At 35.6% G+C, this 19,133-nt stretch overlaps 2 protein-coding genes and 1 long non-coding RNA gene across 4 annotated transcripts; 1 reads left to right on the top strand and 2 right to left on the bottom strand.

Annotated features, from left to right (window-relative positions):
* Positions 1–488: 488 nt before the first annotated feature.
* On the bottom strand, positions 489–8,866 carry LOC127942712 (interferon regulatory factor 6). 2 transcript variants are annotated; one of them, XM_052538626.1, is made up of 8 exons: positions 8,599–8,866; positions 7,137–7,348; positions 6,849–7,044; positions 6,286–6,369; positions 5,969–6,193; positions 3,072–3,464; positions 1,530–1,651; positions 489–929 (listed from the first exon to the last, which is right to left on the bottom strand). In XM_052538626.1, the coding sequence occupies exons 2-8, from the start codon at positions 7,308–7,310 to the stop codon at positions 732–734; spliced, it is 1,392 nt and encodes a 463-aa protein (XP_052394586.1). In that variant the 5' UTR covers positions 7,311–7,348; positions 8,599–8,866; the 3' UTR covers positions 489–731. The 2 variants fall into 2 exon arrangements, with proteins under 2 accessions (XP_052394586.1, XP_052394585.1); XM_052538625.1 differs by having other exon boundaries at positions 7,137–7,316; positions 8,599–8,865.
* Positions 8,867–9,425: 559 nt separating this feature from the next.
* Positions 9,426–13,538, bottom strand: LOC127943118 (guanylyl cyclase-activating protein 1-like). Its single transcript, XM_052539312.1, has 4 exons — positions 13,134–13,538; positions 11,478–11,627; positions 11,184–11,274; positions 9,426–10,275 (listed from the first exon to the last, which is right to left on the bottom strand). Exons 1-4 carry the CDS (start codon positions 13,329–13,331, stop codon positions 10,136–10,138), a joined length of 579 nt encoding a protein of 192 aa, XP_052395272.1. The 5' UTR covers positions 13,332–13,538; the 3' UTR covers positions 9,426–10,135.
* A 1,107-nt stretch (positions 13,539–14,645) lies between these two features.
* LOC127943120 (uncharacterized) lies at positions 14,646–18,737 on the top strand. The gene is made up of 4 exons (XR_008149559.1): positions 14,646–15,157; positions 16,244–16,284; positions 16,377–16,491; positions 17,853–18,737. It is a non-coding gene; the product is annotated as an uncharacterized LOC127943120 (long non-coding RNA).
* Positions 18,738–19,133: the final 396 nt, after the last annotated feature.

Here is a 19,133-nt window from a genome sequence, read left to right as displayed (position 1 = left end):
ACTTGGTTTAATATGAAACAATTATCAATCATAAATGTTAAAATTTAATATAAAATCTTTTAAATAGTGTTTAGAATTCAAAATATTTTTAATTATAATTTAAATATCTAAATATATTACATTTCATCCATATTAAACAAGTTACATCAACATTTTATTATGTAATATTTAGATATCACATTAAATCACTTATAGATAAATATATTTAATACATGCTATTTTTATTACTTACATCTGAAAAAAAAACTTTTTATAGATATATTTATACACACATACACAACACCTTACATATATTCCACTAAAATGGTTGTACCATGGTAAACTCACAACAACATGAGTCATTTAAACATGGTTAATGAATTATCATTTGATTTTGATGTAACATCTAAATATAACATTTTATCTATATTACACTCGTTATAGATCTAAGAACTGTAATGTCTTTAAGTTGACTGAATCCTCACGAAACTACAAAAGCTCTCACTCTGTTTGTGTGATTTTCTCTTTTTATTTGATAAATCCATATAACGTTCATACACTAATCTACATGATGGGACTTCAGACACATAGGACGGTTAAAACTACAAGATTGGGAAGAGTGTGGAAAACACATCAGCAGTAAAAGCACAATAAAAGCTCAGACACCAGGAAGCGAGTCGAGCTGATAAAAGCTCAGTAAATCGGATTAATCATTAATGAGTGCTAGACTTGGTCCACAGTCTGAAAGCGTCTCAGTGTGCGGGAGGAAGCGGCCAGTTCTCCTGCCCCTGGTGAGTCTGCAGGAGCCGGTAGAGATGCTTCAGCTGCATCACGATGTTGTCCTTGATGTCAGGGATGGAGATCTGCAGCCGCACGCTGCCACTGTCGAAGGAGCGCGTGCAGTCGCCCGAAAACATCTCACTGATCATCCGCGCCACCACCGGGACCACCTGCACACACACACACACACACACACACATACACACTGAACATGCTTGTGTAACAGTTTATAGGACATATGTAACACGGTTGCCCCGCCCACAGCTGCTTGTGATTGGTCCGTCCGGGCTAAAATCTGCATAAGTTATGCAGGACATGTTTTATTTGGTAAAAACAACCATTAACAGTTTAGTTTACATAACCGTCATATTTGTGCAGTTAAGTTAATGTTCAAGATAAATGATATTTTATTTGAGTAGCAAGTACAGTTATAGTTTAATCAAATATGTATATTCACTTTAAATTTAATTTAGTGCTGACAAATCGCGAATAATCACCCAAAATAAGTTTGTTTACATCATTTATGTACGTGTACTGTGTATATTTATTATTTATATATAAATGCACACACATACATGCATGCTATTTCTTTCATTTATATTTCTATTTATTTATACTTTTAAGTTCAATATTCATTCCCTAGAATCTTTAATACAAAGTCCTGCTTATATACGGTAAGCATGTTACATGATTGATTAATTTAAATGAGTTTTTATTCAGACATTATTATATCTTTATCACAGTGATCCGTGCATGTATATTTCTCTGACCTGCACCATGATGAGCTTGCGTTCTCGCGGTCTGTCGTCGGGCCACTCCTCGCCGAAACACAGGTGAATATCATAGAGAGGAGACTGGGACGAGGACTGACCGCGCTGGTGAGTGATCACTCCTGCACACACACACACAATCCACATAATGATTTGCTGTCGTTTTCCGCTTTTTTGGAAACGTATATAATAACCTAAAGTATAATAAAACAGACCCATGTGATTTAATGTGATATTTACGACATCCACGGTTCAATACATGCTTAACTGAGTCCTGTGCATTGTATTTCTCTTTGAACTGACTCTGGGAAACGCCTCCCTGCTTATAACATGCTTCTGAAAAAGCTCCACTTCTGTAATCCATGTGGGGACTTTTTGCACAACGATGCCATCTAGCTTCAAGTGTGAATGAAACAGACATTAGATGTGTTTATAGCGATCAATAATGTCCAAGCCATTCTATTTCAGGTTAAAATAGGAAAAATTATGGATGCATGATGTTATCTGAACAATATCGGAAACGGCTGATAATGGCTTTAAATGTAAATATCGGCATTGGCCCAATATGAAAATTGATGCCGAAATGTCTTGCTGATAAGAGGAACGTTTGGCTGAATGGTGATTGGATTAACTGTTTTGGATCGCTGCATTAAAACTGAGAATGCATGCACAGAATAAAAGTTTGCTATGTGATCGAGTAAACAGTAATAGCAGATGCAGTGGTAGCCTCCCCCAGGTCTTAAAGCCTGTTCGGTAAGGAGTTTAATCCCATAGGGGGCGATGTGGACCTGCTTCTAATAACATCATAGCAAAATACTCAAATATTTGTAATTCATGCCATAAAATAATGAGTATGTTTTGATTTAAAGGTCAGAAGCTATAGCTCACATGAAAGAAAGAAAAATTGCATAAAAAAATAAAATAAAATCACATACATTACACTTATATTAACTTTATATATAATTATTCATTATGGGGTAATCATGTGTAATATTGTTATATCATGCGTTAAATTGTTTTACGCTCTAAAGAATTTTTTACAACTCCTAATTTAGAGCATCTAAAATGCTAATCAAAATATAAAGTTACCACTACATCTTAAAACAATTAAAAATACAAAAATGCAGTCATTAAAATAGTTCATTTTTAGCTATTTTTAAATCTTCAGTGTCCTGTCATTATGAAATAACTGTTTATTTAATTGTAACAAATAAGTTCTTGTTGAAACTAACCAAATTTAAAAATAATTATATATCGGTATCTGCATCGGCTATCGGCCAAAATGAGTTGAAGATTATCGGCATATCTGCAAAAATCCAATATTAGGCATCCCTAGGAAAAATAATACTTACGTTTTGCAATCTTAATAGCAAGAAACACTGCTGTCCCAAGCTGAAACTGAAAACCGTTACCTATTGAACCGTGTGCTAACTGTATGGTTACATCCCTAATATCATGCATTTGATGGTATATCTTTATGCGCTTATATTTGTACGGCTGAAACCGTCTCATAAGACTGCGACTCGATGGCCGCTCACTCACCGCTGAGGAAGGACTCGAGGCAGAAGAGCTTGACCCTTTGCTGGCGCTCGATCAGGTTTGGTGCGTTGGGGTTGGGCGCGCAGGGGCCGGACCAGTACACCTTACACTGGCAGAGGCGCACGGCGTAGATGTCGTGTCCGCTCACCTCCAGGATGAGGCCGCGGTCCATGACGTCCAGCAGGCGGCTGGTGAACACTCGCTGCTTGTCGTTGGTGATGTGTTCGGTGGAGGGGAAGCGCAGCTGCTCCAGACTGACCGGCCCGAACAGCTCCTCCTGGTTGGCGATTGGCCCCAGATCACCGTAGAACAGACGACAGCCCTGTGGGTTACTGACGGTCACCGGAGGACACACCTCCTTACCGCGGTAGTAGAACTGCACCTCCAGATCCGTCACTAAACACACACAGGGCATTATGGGTGACATGTGACAGGATTTTGTATTGCAGAGAAGCAAAAATGACATTTATGATCAAATTATCAATTTAACATGTTATATTAATCACATTAAGTGTGTTTTTATTAGTGATGTAACGATTAATCGCGAGCCGGTTGAAAATTGATTCAAATATGTGACGGTTCAAATCTGTTTAGATGCTAAAAAATAAAATAAACAAATTTGCCATTAAATTATGAGTAGGAGTTTATATGAATTTGTGTCTGAGGTGAACTTATTGTCTTTAGAAAAGTTTAGATGGCATTTTTTCTTTTCATCTTGACTCTGTATAAAGCATATTAACGTTCATAAGTGCAGAGCTGCTTTGTTTACATCAGTAACCAAGGAAACGCTTTAAGCTCCGCCTGCTGCAGTGTTCATAAGTGCTTTGTTTACAGCGGTAACCAAGGAAACGCTTTAAGCTCCGCCCGCTGCAGTGTTCATAAGTGCTTTGTTTACAGCGGTAACCAAGGAAACACTATCATTGCGGATCATAAGCTCCACCTGCTGGCAGAGAGTGCATCTGCGTCTCGTTCAGCTCGTCTGCTGTTTTCGGTTTCATGCAGATATTTTTTATGCATAGTTTCACAAAACTGAAGTCAGACCATTCTGTTTTTGCTTCAAATTATACAGTCTCTAATTTACATGAAAAACTGCTCATGTTGCATCTACGCAGCATCTTTTTTGGATGATGATTAAAATGCAGTGGTTGCCTCTAATTTTAAATGGGAAGAGCACAGACAAAGCCTTATTTTGTTTATATGAAGAGATTTATTTTATTCGTGTTTATTTATTTGATTTGGGGCTTGTTTTAAAATTTCTATTTAGTTTATTTATATTTAAATGTTGTTACTTACAAATGAGGACAATAGAAGCAATCAAAACTTACAAAAGAGCAATATTATGCAAGTGCTATATTAGTATATTATTATAGTTATATTTCAATTTCACAAAGAAACATGCAGCATGTTGTCCAAGCAATAATACAATGACATATTTAATTTTTTAAATAATTTTTTTTGTTAAATCTCATTTTGGCCCTAAATTATATAATTTTACATGTTTGAGTAAATTATAAAAACCTTAATGGATCATTTATTCACATATTTAATCATGAATATTATTTGAATGTTTTATTTTTCCATATAGAGCTACAAAACCTAATGCTAATCTTGCTAGCAACATGCTAGTAACTTACTAATCATGCTAACATGCTAAAAATGCCAGGAATATGCTAAAAACACCAATCATGTTAAAAACGTGCTAGAAACATGTAACCAACATCTAATCCATCTAGATTTTCAAACTTCAGGCTTTTACAACTGCTTTAAACTTTTAGTCTAGGCCAGTGGTTTTCAACCTGTGGTCCGCGGCCCCCTAGTGGGCCGCGGTGGTATTGCAGGTGGGCCGCCAATTATTTTCTGTTCATTTCCAGTCCATTCTAGGGCTGTGCGATTAAAAGAAAATGTCCTAAAAATCACGATTTGAGCGTGCGCATATGCCTAACTCCAGGTTCACACACTGTCTGTGATGCGCCTTTTTTCTGAGCCAATGTTGACGGATCAGAGCGTTCTCACTGCGGTAAAAGGCTAGAAATAAAAACGTGCGAAAATAATTCATGTCTAACACATGAGAATAGAGTGAATTTGTTAGTGAACAGGATGCAGTTTAAGTGAGAGGAGACACGTTTTAAGTGTGCACACGCTCTCCTCGCAAAGCATGTATCTGAGCAAGCACGACCGGTTTTGTGACAGAGCAAAGGAAATCTGCTGCGAACAGAGAGATTCGCACTCGTGCATTATTTTAATGTGCTTTCGCGTTATATTTATGCGCTCTCACTGCTGACCGCATACACATACTGTATACACACTGCAAACACCTGAGGCACCGCTACAATTAATGAGCTCTATGGACAATGCATGGCAAAAAAGAAAAAAAAGTCCCTGTATACAGGATTTTTTTATTATTTTTTTTTTGCCACAAGTCTATACATTTTTTTACATCTTCACTATAGTGATAATTTTGACTTATGTCTGTTCTAGAGATGTTACAACTTTTTGATAAAGCTCTGATTGGTTTTCTTTTGGAAATAAGTTTCAAATGAATCCTGAATGCATTTATGACTGTAAAAGCACAATTGCAAAATTGATCAAAAAAATCGCGATAGTTTTTTTTTTTTTTTGTTGTCCATATCGCACATTCTTCAATAAATATAGTTTAAAATCTAGCTTCTGAGTACTAAGTTATTAACCCAACAATAGCGGGGTCAGTTAATTTTTTTGAAGTGGGCCGCGCAAACATATGTGTTTGGTTGTGTGGGCCGCGAGTTGAAAAAGGTTGGGAACCACTGGTCTAGGCTATTTTAAGCTAAAGTTTGTCTTGACGTATCTGATTTATTAATATTATTTGCATGTGTATTTCCAATAATCATATTTAAACTGAGGTGCTGAGTGCGTGTGTGTACTGGGTAGGGAGCTGATCCAGGTCTCCGGTGTGGCGAACATGGCCTCCAGCGGCGTGAGTGTCTGTAGCTCCATGGGCGGAGCCTGCATCTCCACGTCCTGAGGCTCCTTCTTGGGCCACACCTCCACAGACGGAGGAGCAGATGGAGGAGGACAGCTGGGAGGCTGCATGGGAGACACGGAGCCCGGAGGAGTCCAGACCACAGCCAGCGGAGAAGAGCTCACGCCTGCACATCATCATCATCATCATCATCATCCTCACAGAGAAACACCAAACAAACACACACGACTGAGCTGAAAGGATCTTGTGATGCAGTACCGTGAGGTGGATACGGAGGAAGAGGTTCAGGAGTGTCGGGAACGTCGTCTTCATCGCCGTCAGTCTCATACGTGGGAACCGAACCTGAGACAGAAGACAAGATCAAAGACCTGCACACTACAGAATACACAACACAACTGAGATACAAACATCATGCTACGCTATATCATGCACAACTAATTGTGCAGTGATCCGGGGAAATAAAATGTTTGTTTGTATTAATATCATTTTGCATTAAAAAAAATTTAGTTTTTTTTTTTTCAACAACTATTAAGTGTAAGGTGCGCACACTAAATTCATTATAGCAGTGTTGTTATTGGTAATTAAGACTAAAATTTTACTAAAATAATGAAAATAATGACCTGTTATTGAAATAAAGCTGTTAAAAAACATTTAAAAACCTAAACAGTGTGTGTGTCTCTGTGTGTGTGTGTCTGTGTCTGTTAGTGTGTGTCTCTGTGGCTCTGTGTGTGTCTGTAAGTGTGTGTCTGTGTCTCTGTAAGTGTGTGTGTGTGAGTATGTGTCTGTGTATCTGTGTGTGTCTGTAAGTGTGTGTGTGTTACCCGGGTTACTGTGCGTCTGAGGGATGTCACACACGTCGTAGATCTTCAGCGGGTTCATGGGAACCTCTTTGGTCCCGTCGTAGATGAGGTTGAACTCTCGGCTCTTGTTGAGGGCGCACCTCAGCTGCGCTTTCCATTTGGCCGGATCCGGCTCGTCCACTCCTTCCTGATACTTCCCGGTCTCCACGGCCCAGGCCTGAGACACACACACACACACACACACACAGACAGATCGGGTCAGTCTCATCCTGCCTCGTCCCGCTGCACCCCGGGGCCTCCATCCCTCACCTTAAAGATGGTGTTCTCCTCCTCCTGCTGCGGCGTGTGGCGCGTGGCGTGCTTCCACGGGATCTGGAAGCGTTTAGTCTCGCGGTTCAGCCAGATCAGACCCGGAAACGTCCCGTTGTCCACCTGAGACACCAGCCAGGGCTTCAGCCGAACCCGGCGAGGATGAGACGACATGACCACCTGAAACCAGGCTGACAATAATCACACTGGGCCTACAAACACCAACCAGATTTAATACAACTAATATATGAATACAATATAGTTTTTATATTTAATACATTTGAAAATGTTAATAATATTACATATTAACTATTAACTTATATTAACTATTACTTTAATTAATAGAAATGTTATATTAACATGACAAGAAAAAATTAAAAAAAGACTAAAATACTAATATAATTTTTTTTTTTTTTATATTTTAATACATTTTATAATTATTATTAAAATACTTTACAATTAATGTAATAAAAAATATATTAACATGATGACTTTCTTTAGAGGAAAAACATAACTGAGGCTCAAAATAATCAAATGGAGTCTAACATACTACATTTTATGAAAAATTATCCTATTTTAATTATTTTATTTCTATACAATTATAATATTATTACAATAATTAATACAAATATTATATTAACAGAGGACCTTCTATAAAGGAGAAACAATACATGCATGAGGCTAAAAATAAATCAAACAGGCTATATAAATTAATATAATATTTTAATATAAATGTTTATTTTAATACATGTTTTAATATTATTAGTAATTTTATATTAATTGATAAATATACTATTATTATTACTACTATTTATGTATTAAAATTACATTCTGTAGAGGAGCAAAATCAGATAAATAAAAGGTACAAATGATCAAACTGAAACTACAAAATTGTTTTTAAATAAATTATGAAATATTTTATTTTATTTGTAATATTTTAGAATATTAATAACACAAATTACTAAATTGTATTATGACAATAACAATATTATATTAACAAGGTGACTATACAATGATGAAAATAATACGTTATAATAAATGCAAATAATAAGAATATAATATTTTATGTTATATTAAATATATCATATTAGCAACATTAACAGATATATTATTAGTAGTATCTGTATTACTAGTAGCTTAAACTGCGGTTTCATTGATCAGATTTTAAGTTTCATAACTTGATTTTAAACACAGGCCAGATAAAGCTCATGCTAATATATACTTAACACGATCATTAATTCAACCTATAATCAGAAATAATCGTTATATATATCAATAAACTGAATAAATAATCAGGCGGTGACTTTGATCTTCTATACTCTCACATTAAACTCTCTTTGTCGCCGATAAAACCACTGAAATTCCGACAGTAAAGCAGATTTACGTGCATTATATTGCAGAAACGATTGTGAAAGTGTGTAAAAGTAAATGCAAATGTGATTTAAATATTGAGGAGTCTCACCTGAGGGTTTCAGGAAGCGTTTGGGAGTCAAAGCAGGAAAAAAACCGCAGTCCTGAGGCCTCTACCACCAAAACGAGCTGCTTTATGAATAAACCGGGTTTAAGTGATCATAAACCGGTCGTAAATCAGATAACGCGCTCGCTGTGAGTCCGTGTGAACGGCGCGTGAAGCGCGTTTCGTGTGAGTTTCAATCTCTGCTCGAAAGTTTCACCGTCCTCCGAAACTCAGGTGAGGCGGTGACGTCAGGCGCGGTTCCGTGACGTCACACGCGCGCGCACATTTAACACTCTCGAAAACACATTTCACAATCATTAGTCCTTATAAAAGATGATTATATTTATAGTTTGTCTTAAGATTTGGTCGATTAAATGAGAACATGTTTTATATAACTTAATTATAATGACCACAGACTGAAATCATAAAACGTTGTACCTATTTTTTATTTATTTTTAATTTTTTCAAATAAGACATTTTTTAAAATGCGTCAATTTATTTTTAATTTTCAACAACTATTAAGTGTAAGAAATCGGAACCTGTAATTGAAATAAAGCTGGAAAAGGAAAAAAAAAAAACTTTAAAACCCTAAATGAATGTTACTGAAATTAAAGTTGAAGTACTAATAAAATAAATATAAACAGGTGTATAGAAATATAAATGTATTGACACAAGCACTAAACAAAATTAAGATCTAAAATGAACAAAATTGTAATCTAATTGAAATAAATATTATATAAAATTAAATATGAAATAATATAAAGCTAATTCAAAACATCAATAAATAGTATAACAGTGTATACGTACTAGTAATATTACTGAAATAGCACTGATTTGTATTGGTATTTTATATGGAGCTGATTATTAGTTTTATTTTACACATTTTGTTACATATATTTGTGGCATAAATACAAAATTGCAGTCAATCCAATAGATCATGTCACATATTTTGAGGTTGCTTATAGTTATTATTATGCACACAAAGCACAGGTTTCATCTTTTATTTTGAAAAAGGAATCCAAGAGTAAAATGACAGTAACTTTATAAATGAACTCTATGGAATATAATACTGCATTATATATATATATATATGTATATATATATATATATATATATATATATATATATATATATATATATATATATATATTTACATAAATAACATGTTATTCCCTTTATATATACACACATCACAGGACTGAAGAGTGTTGTATTTTGATTCAAGGTTTTGGTGTGTATAAGTGCACTTGATGAGGGTTTGCTGTAATATCTGTAGCTAACATTATTCTGTGAGATTACAGGAGAAAAATCTGCTGTTGGCTTTTGAAATTCAGTCCAGCTGAGAGTAACACAGTAAAACACGGTAAATACTGGTAAAATCTGATGCGGTGAGGATTGAGACCTCTTCACTCAATGGTAAAGTTCAGCTTTTAAGATGAGAAATAGACCAGGAGAAACAAACTGCTAAAAACCCTCTCCAGAACCAGCACATCAGCCATCATCTTCATCACCCTCATCTTCATCACCATCAGCTGGTCTGGGATCAGTGGCACTGCTGGTCAGAATTGATATCGCTGTAGATTTTTTTGACGATATGAGTCAGGTCCAAACTCTGAGTCAACATCTTCAACAGAACCTCGTCTGCCTGAATGCCCTCCATAAACTCATCCAGAGAGAGTTGACCTAAACACACAGAGAGATAGACAGACAGAAATATGACAGACAGACAGACGACACACAGAAAGACAGATATACAGACAGACAGACAGATGGCAGACAGACGATAGACGATAGACAGACAGACAGACACACAGACAGACGGACGGACAGACAGACGGACGGACAGACAGACAGACAGACAGACAGACAGACAGACAGACGACAGACAGAGAGACGGACAGACAGACAGACAGAAGAAAGACAGATAGACAGACAGACAGACAGACAGACAGAAGAAAGACAGATAGACAGACAGACAGAAGAAAGACAGATAGACGACAGACAGACAGACAGACAGACAGACAGACAGACGGACAGACAGACAGATAGATGACAGACAGACAGACAGACAGACAGACAGACAGACAGACGGACGGACAGACAGACGACAGACAGACAGACAGATTGATGACAGACAGACAGATAGACGACAGACAGACAGACAGATAGACAGACAAACGGACGGACAGATAAACAACAGACAGACAGATAGATAGACGGACGGACAGATAAACGACAGACAGACAGACAGACAGATAGACAGATAGACGACAGACAGATGACAGACAGACAGACAGACAGACGAACGGACAGATAAACGACAGACAGACAGACAGACAGACAGACGAACGGACAGATAAACGACAGACAGACAGACAGACAGACAGACAGACAGATAAACGACAGACAGACAGACAGACAGACGAACGGACAGATAAACGACAGACAGACAGACAGACAGACAGACAGACAGACAGATAAACGACAGACAGACAGACAGACAGACAGACAGACAGACAGACAGATAAACGACAGACAGACAGACAGACAGACAGACGATAGATGGATGGATGGATGGATAGATAAATTACCATCTCCATTGAGGTCGATCTTGTCAAACACCATGTCTGTAAACTCTTCTGCAGAGATCTCCTGCTCGACTCCATTAATAGCTCGAATGGCCTGCGGCAGAAAAACATTAGCAGATGAAAGATCATCAGTGAACGTGTGTCTCTGTGACATGCAGATCCTCTTACACAGACTCAGAGCGTAAGATGATTTCTGCAGTATGTTCACACACAGACGGAGGGTGTTAAAGCTGTAATCTGTGCCTCCAGCAGGCGGCGCTGAAGAGAAACACATCAGTGACTGAATCCTTCACATACCTTGAAGATGAGCAGCAGCTCCTCGCGGTCAATGCATCCGCTGCCGTCCACGTCATAGAGCTTGAAGTACCAGCGCAGCTTCTGCTGAACACCACCCTTCAGAACCAGACTCAGAGCGGCCACGTACTCCATGAAATCAATGCAGCCGTCCTGACCACACACACATTAACAACATATAACAACACATGTCTGTGTGTAGATGTCTGGATATATATTCAGTTCAATTCCAAATAATGTGCAATTCATTCAGAAATGAACAGTTCAAGATAATAGAATCATATAGCATCTTAACCTCATTAAAACAATTATTACAATGTGATCATGATGATTACAATATAGAGAAACTGTGTTGTGCATGTTGATTAATATATATATATATGTGTGTTCTTACAGACTTTTTCTGTTACAGATTACAGATCACATGATGAAAACTATAATCAGTAATGTAATCTAGATAACTCACTTTAGGTAACGCACTCTGACTACTTTTTGTTTATATTTAGATTATATTTGAGTCGACTTGTTTACAGATTTAAATAGGATTACTGCTATAAAAAGCAAAGGTAAATACAATTTATATAATCTTTCATATCAACATTATACAATGCATTACTCCAGGCTTTCTCAAACTAGGGTAAAGAAGGAACTAAAGAGGGTTGCTGATATACAATATTCTTGTATTTCTTCACGTCAATTGAGGTGACATGAATGAAAGCCGCGTTCAGAGATAAAGCAGCTGGTGTGTGAGGACAGGGAAAGCCATCTGTTAACAGATTACAGGCTCGGATGGGCTTTAGTCAGGATCTCTGACCTGTGCAGCACTGCAGTTTATCTGAGTTTACCGTATTAACAAGATCTGATTACCCACAATCCTCAGCTGAACCTGAAGAAGCGACATGAGGCGATGCTATTCTCACCGCTGACCCATGAACTACTTTACACACACACACACACACACACACACACGTATAGGTCAGAAGGGTTATTTATAGCATTGAAATACTACTACAGTTTTAGTTCTTATCTTGAATTTATTTGTATATTTTCTGCTTTTACTTTTATTTTAGTTCAAGTTTTAGTGAATTTTCTTCTTCTTCTTCTTTAAAATGTTTTTTTTTTTTTATGGTTGTATAAGTTTATTTAAGTTTTATATTTAGTTATTTTAGTACATCAAATCAAAATGGCAAAAGCTGACTTGGCAACTATCTGAAATTAAAATATATATTTTTAAATATATATATATTTGATCTTATTTCAGTATTTAATTTCAAGCAGTTAATATAATAACCTTTGGCAGCCTTTGTACATTAATGAATCAGGTTGCTATTTCTAAACTTAAGGTAAACTGATTATAAACTACATTTTACTACTGAAATGTAAAAAATAAAATAAAATAAAAAAAAATCAAAATTCACACTAAAAATAATATTTCTGAAAATGTTCCATAAATATGAAATAATTATCTTACAGTGAAATAACTTTTTAAACCTCCAAATAACCAATAATTATTATTATGAACAAAGAGGTGATGGCAATAAAAATTATAGATATTATTAAAAATAAATAACATCGATTAAAGTACTTCAAATATATTATAATATAATATTAATAATTCTAACAACATTAGAGACTAGTAAATAATAACGTGCGTCTTACGTCGTTAATGTCGAAGGTCTTGAACATGGTCGTGACGTATTCGTTGGATGTTTCGGACAGATTCTTCAGACCGAAGAACTTCTTGAACTCGTAGAAGGTGAGCTGACCGGACGGACACTCGGTCATGAACTTCCGGTACCACTGATGAGACTCGCAGGCGCTCAGCTCCTCCAGAGTCGTACCGGGCGTGTTCCCCATGTTCTGTCGCCGTACTACCGGAGCACGTCCGGGAGAGATGCCACACGACACGAACCCGCTCTGAATCACGAGCTCAGCGCGCGGGACAGGCTCCGTTAGTCCGGGATCACCGCTGACGTCACGTGTTTTCAATGAATTAACGCTCACATGCTGAATGTGTCAGCAAAACACACTTATCTATCTATCTATCTATCTATCTATCTATCTATCTATCTATCTATCTATCTATCTATCTATCTATCTATCTATCTATCTATCTATCTATCAACTGAGCTTATTTGTAGTACTATTAACTCAGGATTAAGGCCTATTTATTATAAATTAATTTTAAAATAAAAATGTGTAAAGCAATACACTTAACATGTTATTATTAATAATTAACTTTGAATAGAATACTCTTCAAATTGAAAATGAATAACTTTGAGTGTATGTATTTATACACATGCAAATAAGTCAAACTGAAACCGGTTTACACAAACATGTACATAATAAAGAGCTGAAAACATGAAATAATATTCTTCTTAAATTCTAAGACTGTAAATCCTGACTAAATAAATGAAATCAAGGGAAACATTTTTTAATTTGTTTGATTTCATTGCATCTAAATGTGTCACTATGCCAGGATGTTTTTTTTTTTATATTTATTTATTTATTTTATGTTCTATTGAGCCATTGATGTCACATGGAATGTTTAACTGATAAATATCAAATATAAATATTTTTTATATTTGATATTATTTGAGTTTTTTTCTGTATTTTATTTCAAGTAGTTAATATAATAACATTTGACAGCCTTTGTACATTAAGGAATCAGGTTGCTATTTCCAAACAAACAAACAAACAAACAAACAAAAAAAAACATACTAACAATAATCTTTCTGAAACTTTTTCAATAAATATAAAATAATTATTGACAAAACCATAGTATCTTACAGTGAAATAATTTTTAAACCTCATAATTACCAATAATAATTATTATGAACAAAGGGGTGGTGACAATAAAAAATTTAGATAGGCTATTGTTAAAAAATAAAGAAGGCTATATCGATAAAAGTACACTGTAAAAAAAAACTGTAATTTTACGGAATTTTACTGTTTTATTTTACAGTTTTTTCCACGTAATTTTGAAATACAGTTTAAAATTGTAAAATTACAGAAAGAGACTGTAAATTTACATATCTTATGTAAAATCACATGAAAAACATGTCAATGTGCATAACGTCCCAAAAATATTTTTGAAGATTTATTTCACATAATGCGCTATATTTATATGTAGTATGTGCAGTATGTGTGTGTGTGTACGTGTGTGTGTGGCATTAATAATATAATGCCATATTTTTTAATAGATTAAAAATATAAATAACAACTGTACAAAAGTTAACGTTCATTATTATTATTATTATTATTATTACTATTGATATAATATGTTGTATATGTAGCCTACATTGCGTGTTTGCATAAAAGAGCAGGTTAATCCTTTTTTGAACAGGTTTGTTGAAAAATCCTTCTCGAAAGAATCGTATTTCCAAAGTACTGTCAACTGACCACATCTTCTTCCGCTTGTCAAAATAGTTCTGCTCAGTTTGGTGTTTTATTACGGATTTATTCTCATAGTACCGTTTCATAATTTGATATAATAATATAATAATATGCTGATATTAAAATAAAAAAAAATAAAAAATGTAATATTCGAACTGAAGGAATTCCCGCCCTAGCGCAAGGACACATTCTCCTCCAAGCACGCAGTGGAGCTGCTGCGCGCGCAGAAGGAATAACTCGACCTTCAGTTTCACGGTCAATCTTCAATCTGAGGCGAAAATAAGCAGGTAAAGTTCATGTTTTCTCATTTTGGTCATTACTAAATGCTATTTCTACTATATATGAGTTCTAAAATTTAGAATGTTTACCTTTTTGAATCGTTAAACCAGTATTTCAAACTTCGGCGCTGACCAGTGCCGTTAGTCGTTAAGTGTGGGTAACGTTAACTTCTAATGTTATTTTGTCCCTGAGGGAAAAACAGGCTTACTTTAAGGAAAGTCGTTAGCTGGTTGTCTACGATACTGTTATTAAATATTATTATCATTTGTGGTTTAAGAACTCATAAATTTAACAGTTAACTAGCTCAGTTAATGTTAAGTTCGAATATGTAGATGTTGCCAACTTTACCGAACTTCGACGCATAATGCAGTGTTTTTAATCAGTTTTGATATACATAATAGTAGGCGTCGTCTAAAAGCAAAAAAAAAAAAAAAAATCATATTTTTCGAGGCGAGATTGGATGAAAATTCTGAATTTAGAAACAGACTCATTAGGACCAGCGCTTAAAGTGACGCGCGATTTGAAACGTTATGTTCGTCTGCATTTCTCCCTCTTCAAGCACTGGTTATTACGCTTGTATAATGAAATTCACTTAACTACTTTAATTTGTCTGCATGTTTTACTCTTTTACTTCCAGATATAGTCTTATTGAGGGTCTGAAATATCGTTACAGTCAGTATTTAATCACTTTTTAATAAATTATTTCTGTTGGTTACCCTTTATATCTGTCTATCGGTTAAGCAAATATTTAAAATATTAAAAGTGTTTCAAAAAGCTGGTGAAACCATTGACCAGTTAAAATTGTGAATGAAAAAACAATGTCTGCAGTGTGTCATCTGAGAATTCATATAACCTTGTAATCTTGTAATCTACGCCTAGGGAAAAAAGTTTCACAACTTCTGTTTTAATCACCCTTCTATAATTAAAGACTGTTATAGCTTATAGGGATTATTGATAGACTCACTGATAGGGATGAACAGGTGGCGCAGATAAGGTTCAGAACCATAGATATAAAACATTTATCAATATATTTCTTTGTATTTTTGTAGATTTCCTTAAAATTTCACATTTACATGCTTTTTTTCTCCTTACAGATAAGTTCAGTGAGTGCTAAAACCATGGTCAACATGAAAGGGTGAGTTGCAAAATGCAAAGATGTTCACATATTACACTTGTAATAGTTGTGGTGTTTATGGTTTATGAACTTTATGTTTTCTGTTCACCCAGTCATAGTTAACGACCACATCACCATCTTCTGCAACGCTCTGATGTTTGCTTCATACAACTGCTTGAACATTTCATACCCAGGAAACCAAGGAGAAACGCAAGAGATTGTGCAAAGGTAAAAACACACACTCATACACTCACTCTCACACATATCACACTCACACGTGTGTTCTCACACACACTCACACTTTTTCAACACACACTGAATTACGCATCCTTACATACACTCACTCTAACACACACACTCTCACACACAGTCACACACGCACCCACACACAGTCACACATGCCTACTCACACACACAGACACTCACATACACGCAGTCACACACACACATCCTCACACTCACATACACATTCTCTCACATGCATTCTCACACACACACTCAATGTCACATATGCATCCTCACACTCTCACATATACACACGGTCACACACACATCCTCAAACTGACACACTCTCACATACACACACTCACAAATGCATCTTCACACTCGCACACTCACGTCCACATTTGCACACATGCATCCTCACACACACACACACACACACACACACACACTCACTCTCTCAAATGCATCCTCACACTTACATACTCTCAGATACACACACTCTCAGAAACGTTTCCTCACTCATACACACACTCTCACACGCATCATCACACACACAGTTACACAGTTTCACATACTCTAACAAATGCATCCTTACACTCACACACTCTCACACACGCATCCTCACACACACTCTCACACACATTCTAATACAAACATCCACACACTCTAACATAGACAGTTACACATGCAACCTCACACACATTCTCTCTCTCACACACACACACTCTCACACGCATCTTCACACACAGTTATACACTTTCACATATTCTTACAAATGCATCCTTACACTCACACACTCTCACACACGCATCCTCTCACACACACTTCCTTATACAAACATCCAAACATTCTCACATAGACAGTCACACACACTCTCACACACACTAACATACTCTCACACGCATCCCCACACAACCTTCTAGGGCTGCATAATTAATCACATGCGTTTTTCAGGCGTGTCTCGTCATTAAAGTCGGTCCTGTGATTAGTAGTAAATATCCATCACCTGTTTTCAAATTAAGCAACATTTAATAAACAGAGCTGTAGTTCACTGACAAGCTATGCAGTATCCTGTTCATAATCTAATGCGATTCATCTGCAAATGCATCTGACAACTGCATGTGGTTAATTGTGCAGCGCTACATGCATCCTCACACTCTCATCCTCACACAACACACTCTCTTACATTGTCACAACCTTCTTAGTCTGCCTCACACACAACTACCTCTCACATACTTCTTCACAACATCCACCACAAGCATGCCCTTTACAAGTTCTTATTGTTCTGCTTTTATTTTAAATATATTCACAGCATATGGTACAGTCCATGTTTTATTACTAAATATGTTTTTTTTACTCAACAGATTCCTTTTTAAGATGAACCCCGAGAAGGGATCGAAAGTGGAGAAGACCACATCGAGAAAGAAATCAGCAGTCAGTCCAAAGGTTCTTTCACTGATTAACAAGATTGCGGACTTTGAAAGGATGGAGTAAAACTTGGAGTGTCAGATCTTCCTACATTGCCTAGCAGAAATTCTTGACAGTGTCAAAGACTTAAAATACTTGCTGATTATTTGCTTTCATGGTTGATTTTTTTTTTTTTTTAATGCATCATCTGTTGTCAAGATGAATTAATCTGTTCACAGGTGGTTCAGTTTTAAGGACAAATTAATTCTTATTTTTTATTTGTTTACCAATTTGCTATATTGTTGCAGTTTTGAACAATTCTTTTGTGTGTTGTTGCAGTTATTAAATATATATATATATATATATATATATATATATATGAAGAGTTCAGATGCAAAAGCCTCTAAATGCCATCTGAAATTTTCATCTAAAATTTGGATTTTTATCAGGCTCCTATATTTATTTTCAGTTATTTCACTTTAATAGTCTGGCAATGGACCTGCACATTGCCATTAAAGTAAAATGACTCAACTTAAGCATAGGAGCTTGATAAAAATCCCAATTTTAGATGAAAATTTCAGATGGCATTTAGAGGCTTTTGCATCTGAACTCTTCATATATACTGTTGCAGTTATGAAAAAAAACTGAATTGTATGTGGTTGCAGTTGTGATCTAATTTAAACTTTTGGGCTTATTTTTTTATTGGAATATTGTTGCAGTTTAGCTATAATCTCTATACTGGTATATTGTTGCAGTTTTGTACAAAGAATATTAGTAAATTGCAGTCCTGAACAAACTATTTGTATATTCTTGCAGATTGGTCAATAAATTATTAAAACACATTTTTGCACTTACGGCTGATTATTTGAATTAAAGCAGTGTTCAAACTTTATGATAATTTAATGGTTTTTTTCTTATTAACTTTCCACAATATGTATGTAAAACATCTTATCAAACATTAAAAGCTGAAGAAAATACAGAAAATATGTAAAATTACAGCAAAAAACTGTATTTTTGAATTACGGAAAATTACTGTTACTTAATGTGCACGTTATTTAACGGTAATTTTCCGGCACCCCAGCTGCCGGAATTTTACCGTTTTTTTACGGGATTTTTTTTTACAGTGTATTTAAAATACATTATAATATAATATTAATATTTATAACAGATAACTGATGTTCTGACTCTCTTTCTGGGCCTAAATGTTTCAGTTGCGTTGCTGAATCTCTCAGATTTCA

The sequence above is a fragment of the Carassius gibelio genome, chromosome A22 (genome assembly GCF_023724105.1).
Source record: "Carassius gibelio isolate Cgi1373 ecotype wild population from Czech Republic chromosome A22, carGib1.2-hapl.c, whole genome shotgun sequence".
Lineage (NCBI taxonomy): Eukaryota > Metazoa > Chordata > Actinopteri > Cypriniformes > Cyprinidae > Carassius > Carassius gibelio.
The sequence above is the reverse complement of the archived record's forward strand: the minus strand, read 5'-3'. Positions and strand labels throughout refer to the sequence as shown.

Bases quoted from the DNA above. Each gene is read 5' to 3' on its own strand.
- LOC127942712 (XM_052538626.1), bottom strand. From the start codon at position 7,310: ATGTCGTCTCATCCTCGCCGGGTTCGGCTGAAGCCCTGGCTGGTGTCT. The intron at 6,194-6,285 runs GTACTGCATCAC...GATGATGTGCAG, and splicing joins TCCTCCGTATCCACCTCACG to GCGTGAGCTCTTCTCCGCTG. The intron at 3,465-5,968 runs GTACACACACGC...GTGTGTGTTTAG, and splicing joins CTGGATCAGCTCCCTACCCA to TGACGGATCTGGAGGTGCAG.
- LOC127943118 (XM_052539312.1), bottom strand. From the start codon at position 13,331: ATGGGGAACACGCCCGGTACGACTCTGGAGGAGCTGAGCGCCTGCGAG. The intron at 11,628-13,133 runs GTAAGACGCACG...GTGTGTGGTCAG, and splicing joins AGACCTTCGACATTAACGAC to GACGGCTGCATTGATTTCAT. The intron at 11,275-11,477 runs GTATGTGAAGGA...TTTCTGCCGCAG, and splicing joins AGCTGCTGCTCATCTTCAAG to GCCATTCGAGCTATTAATGG.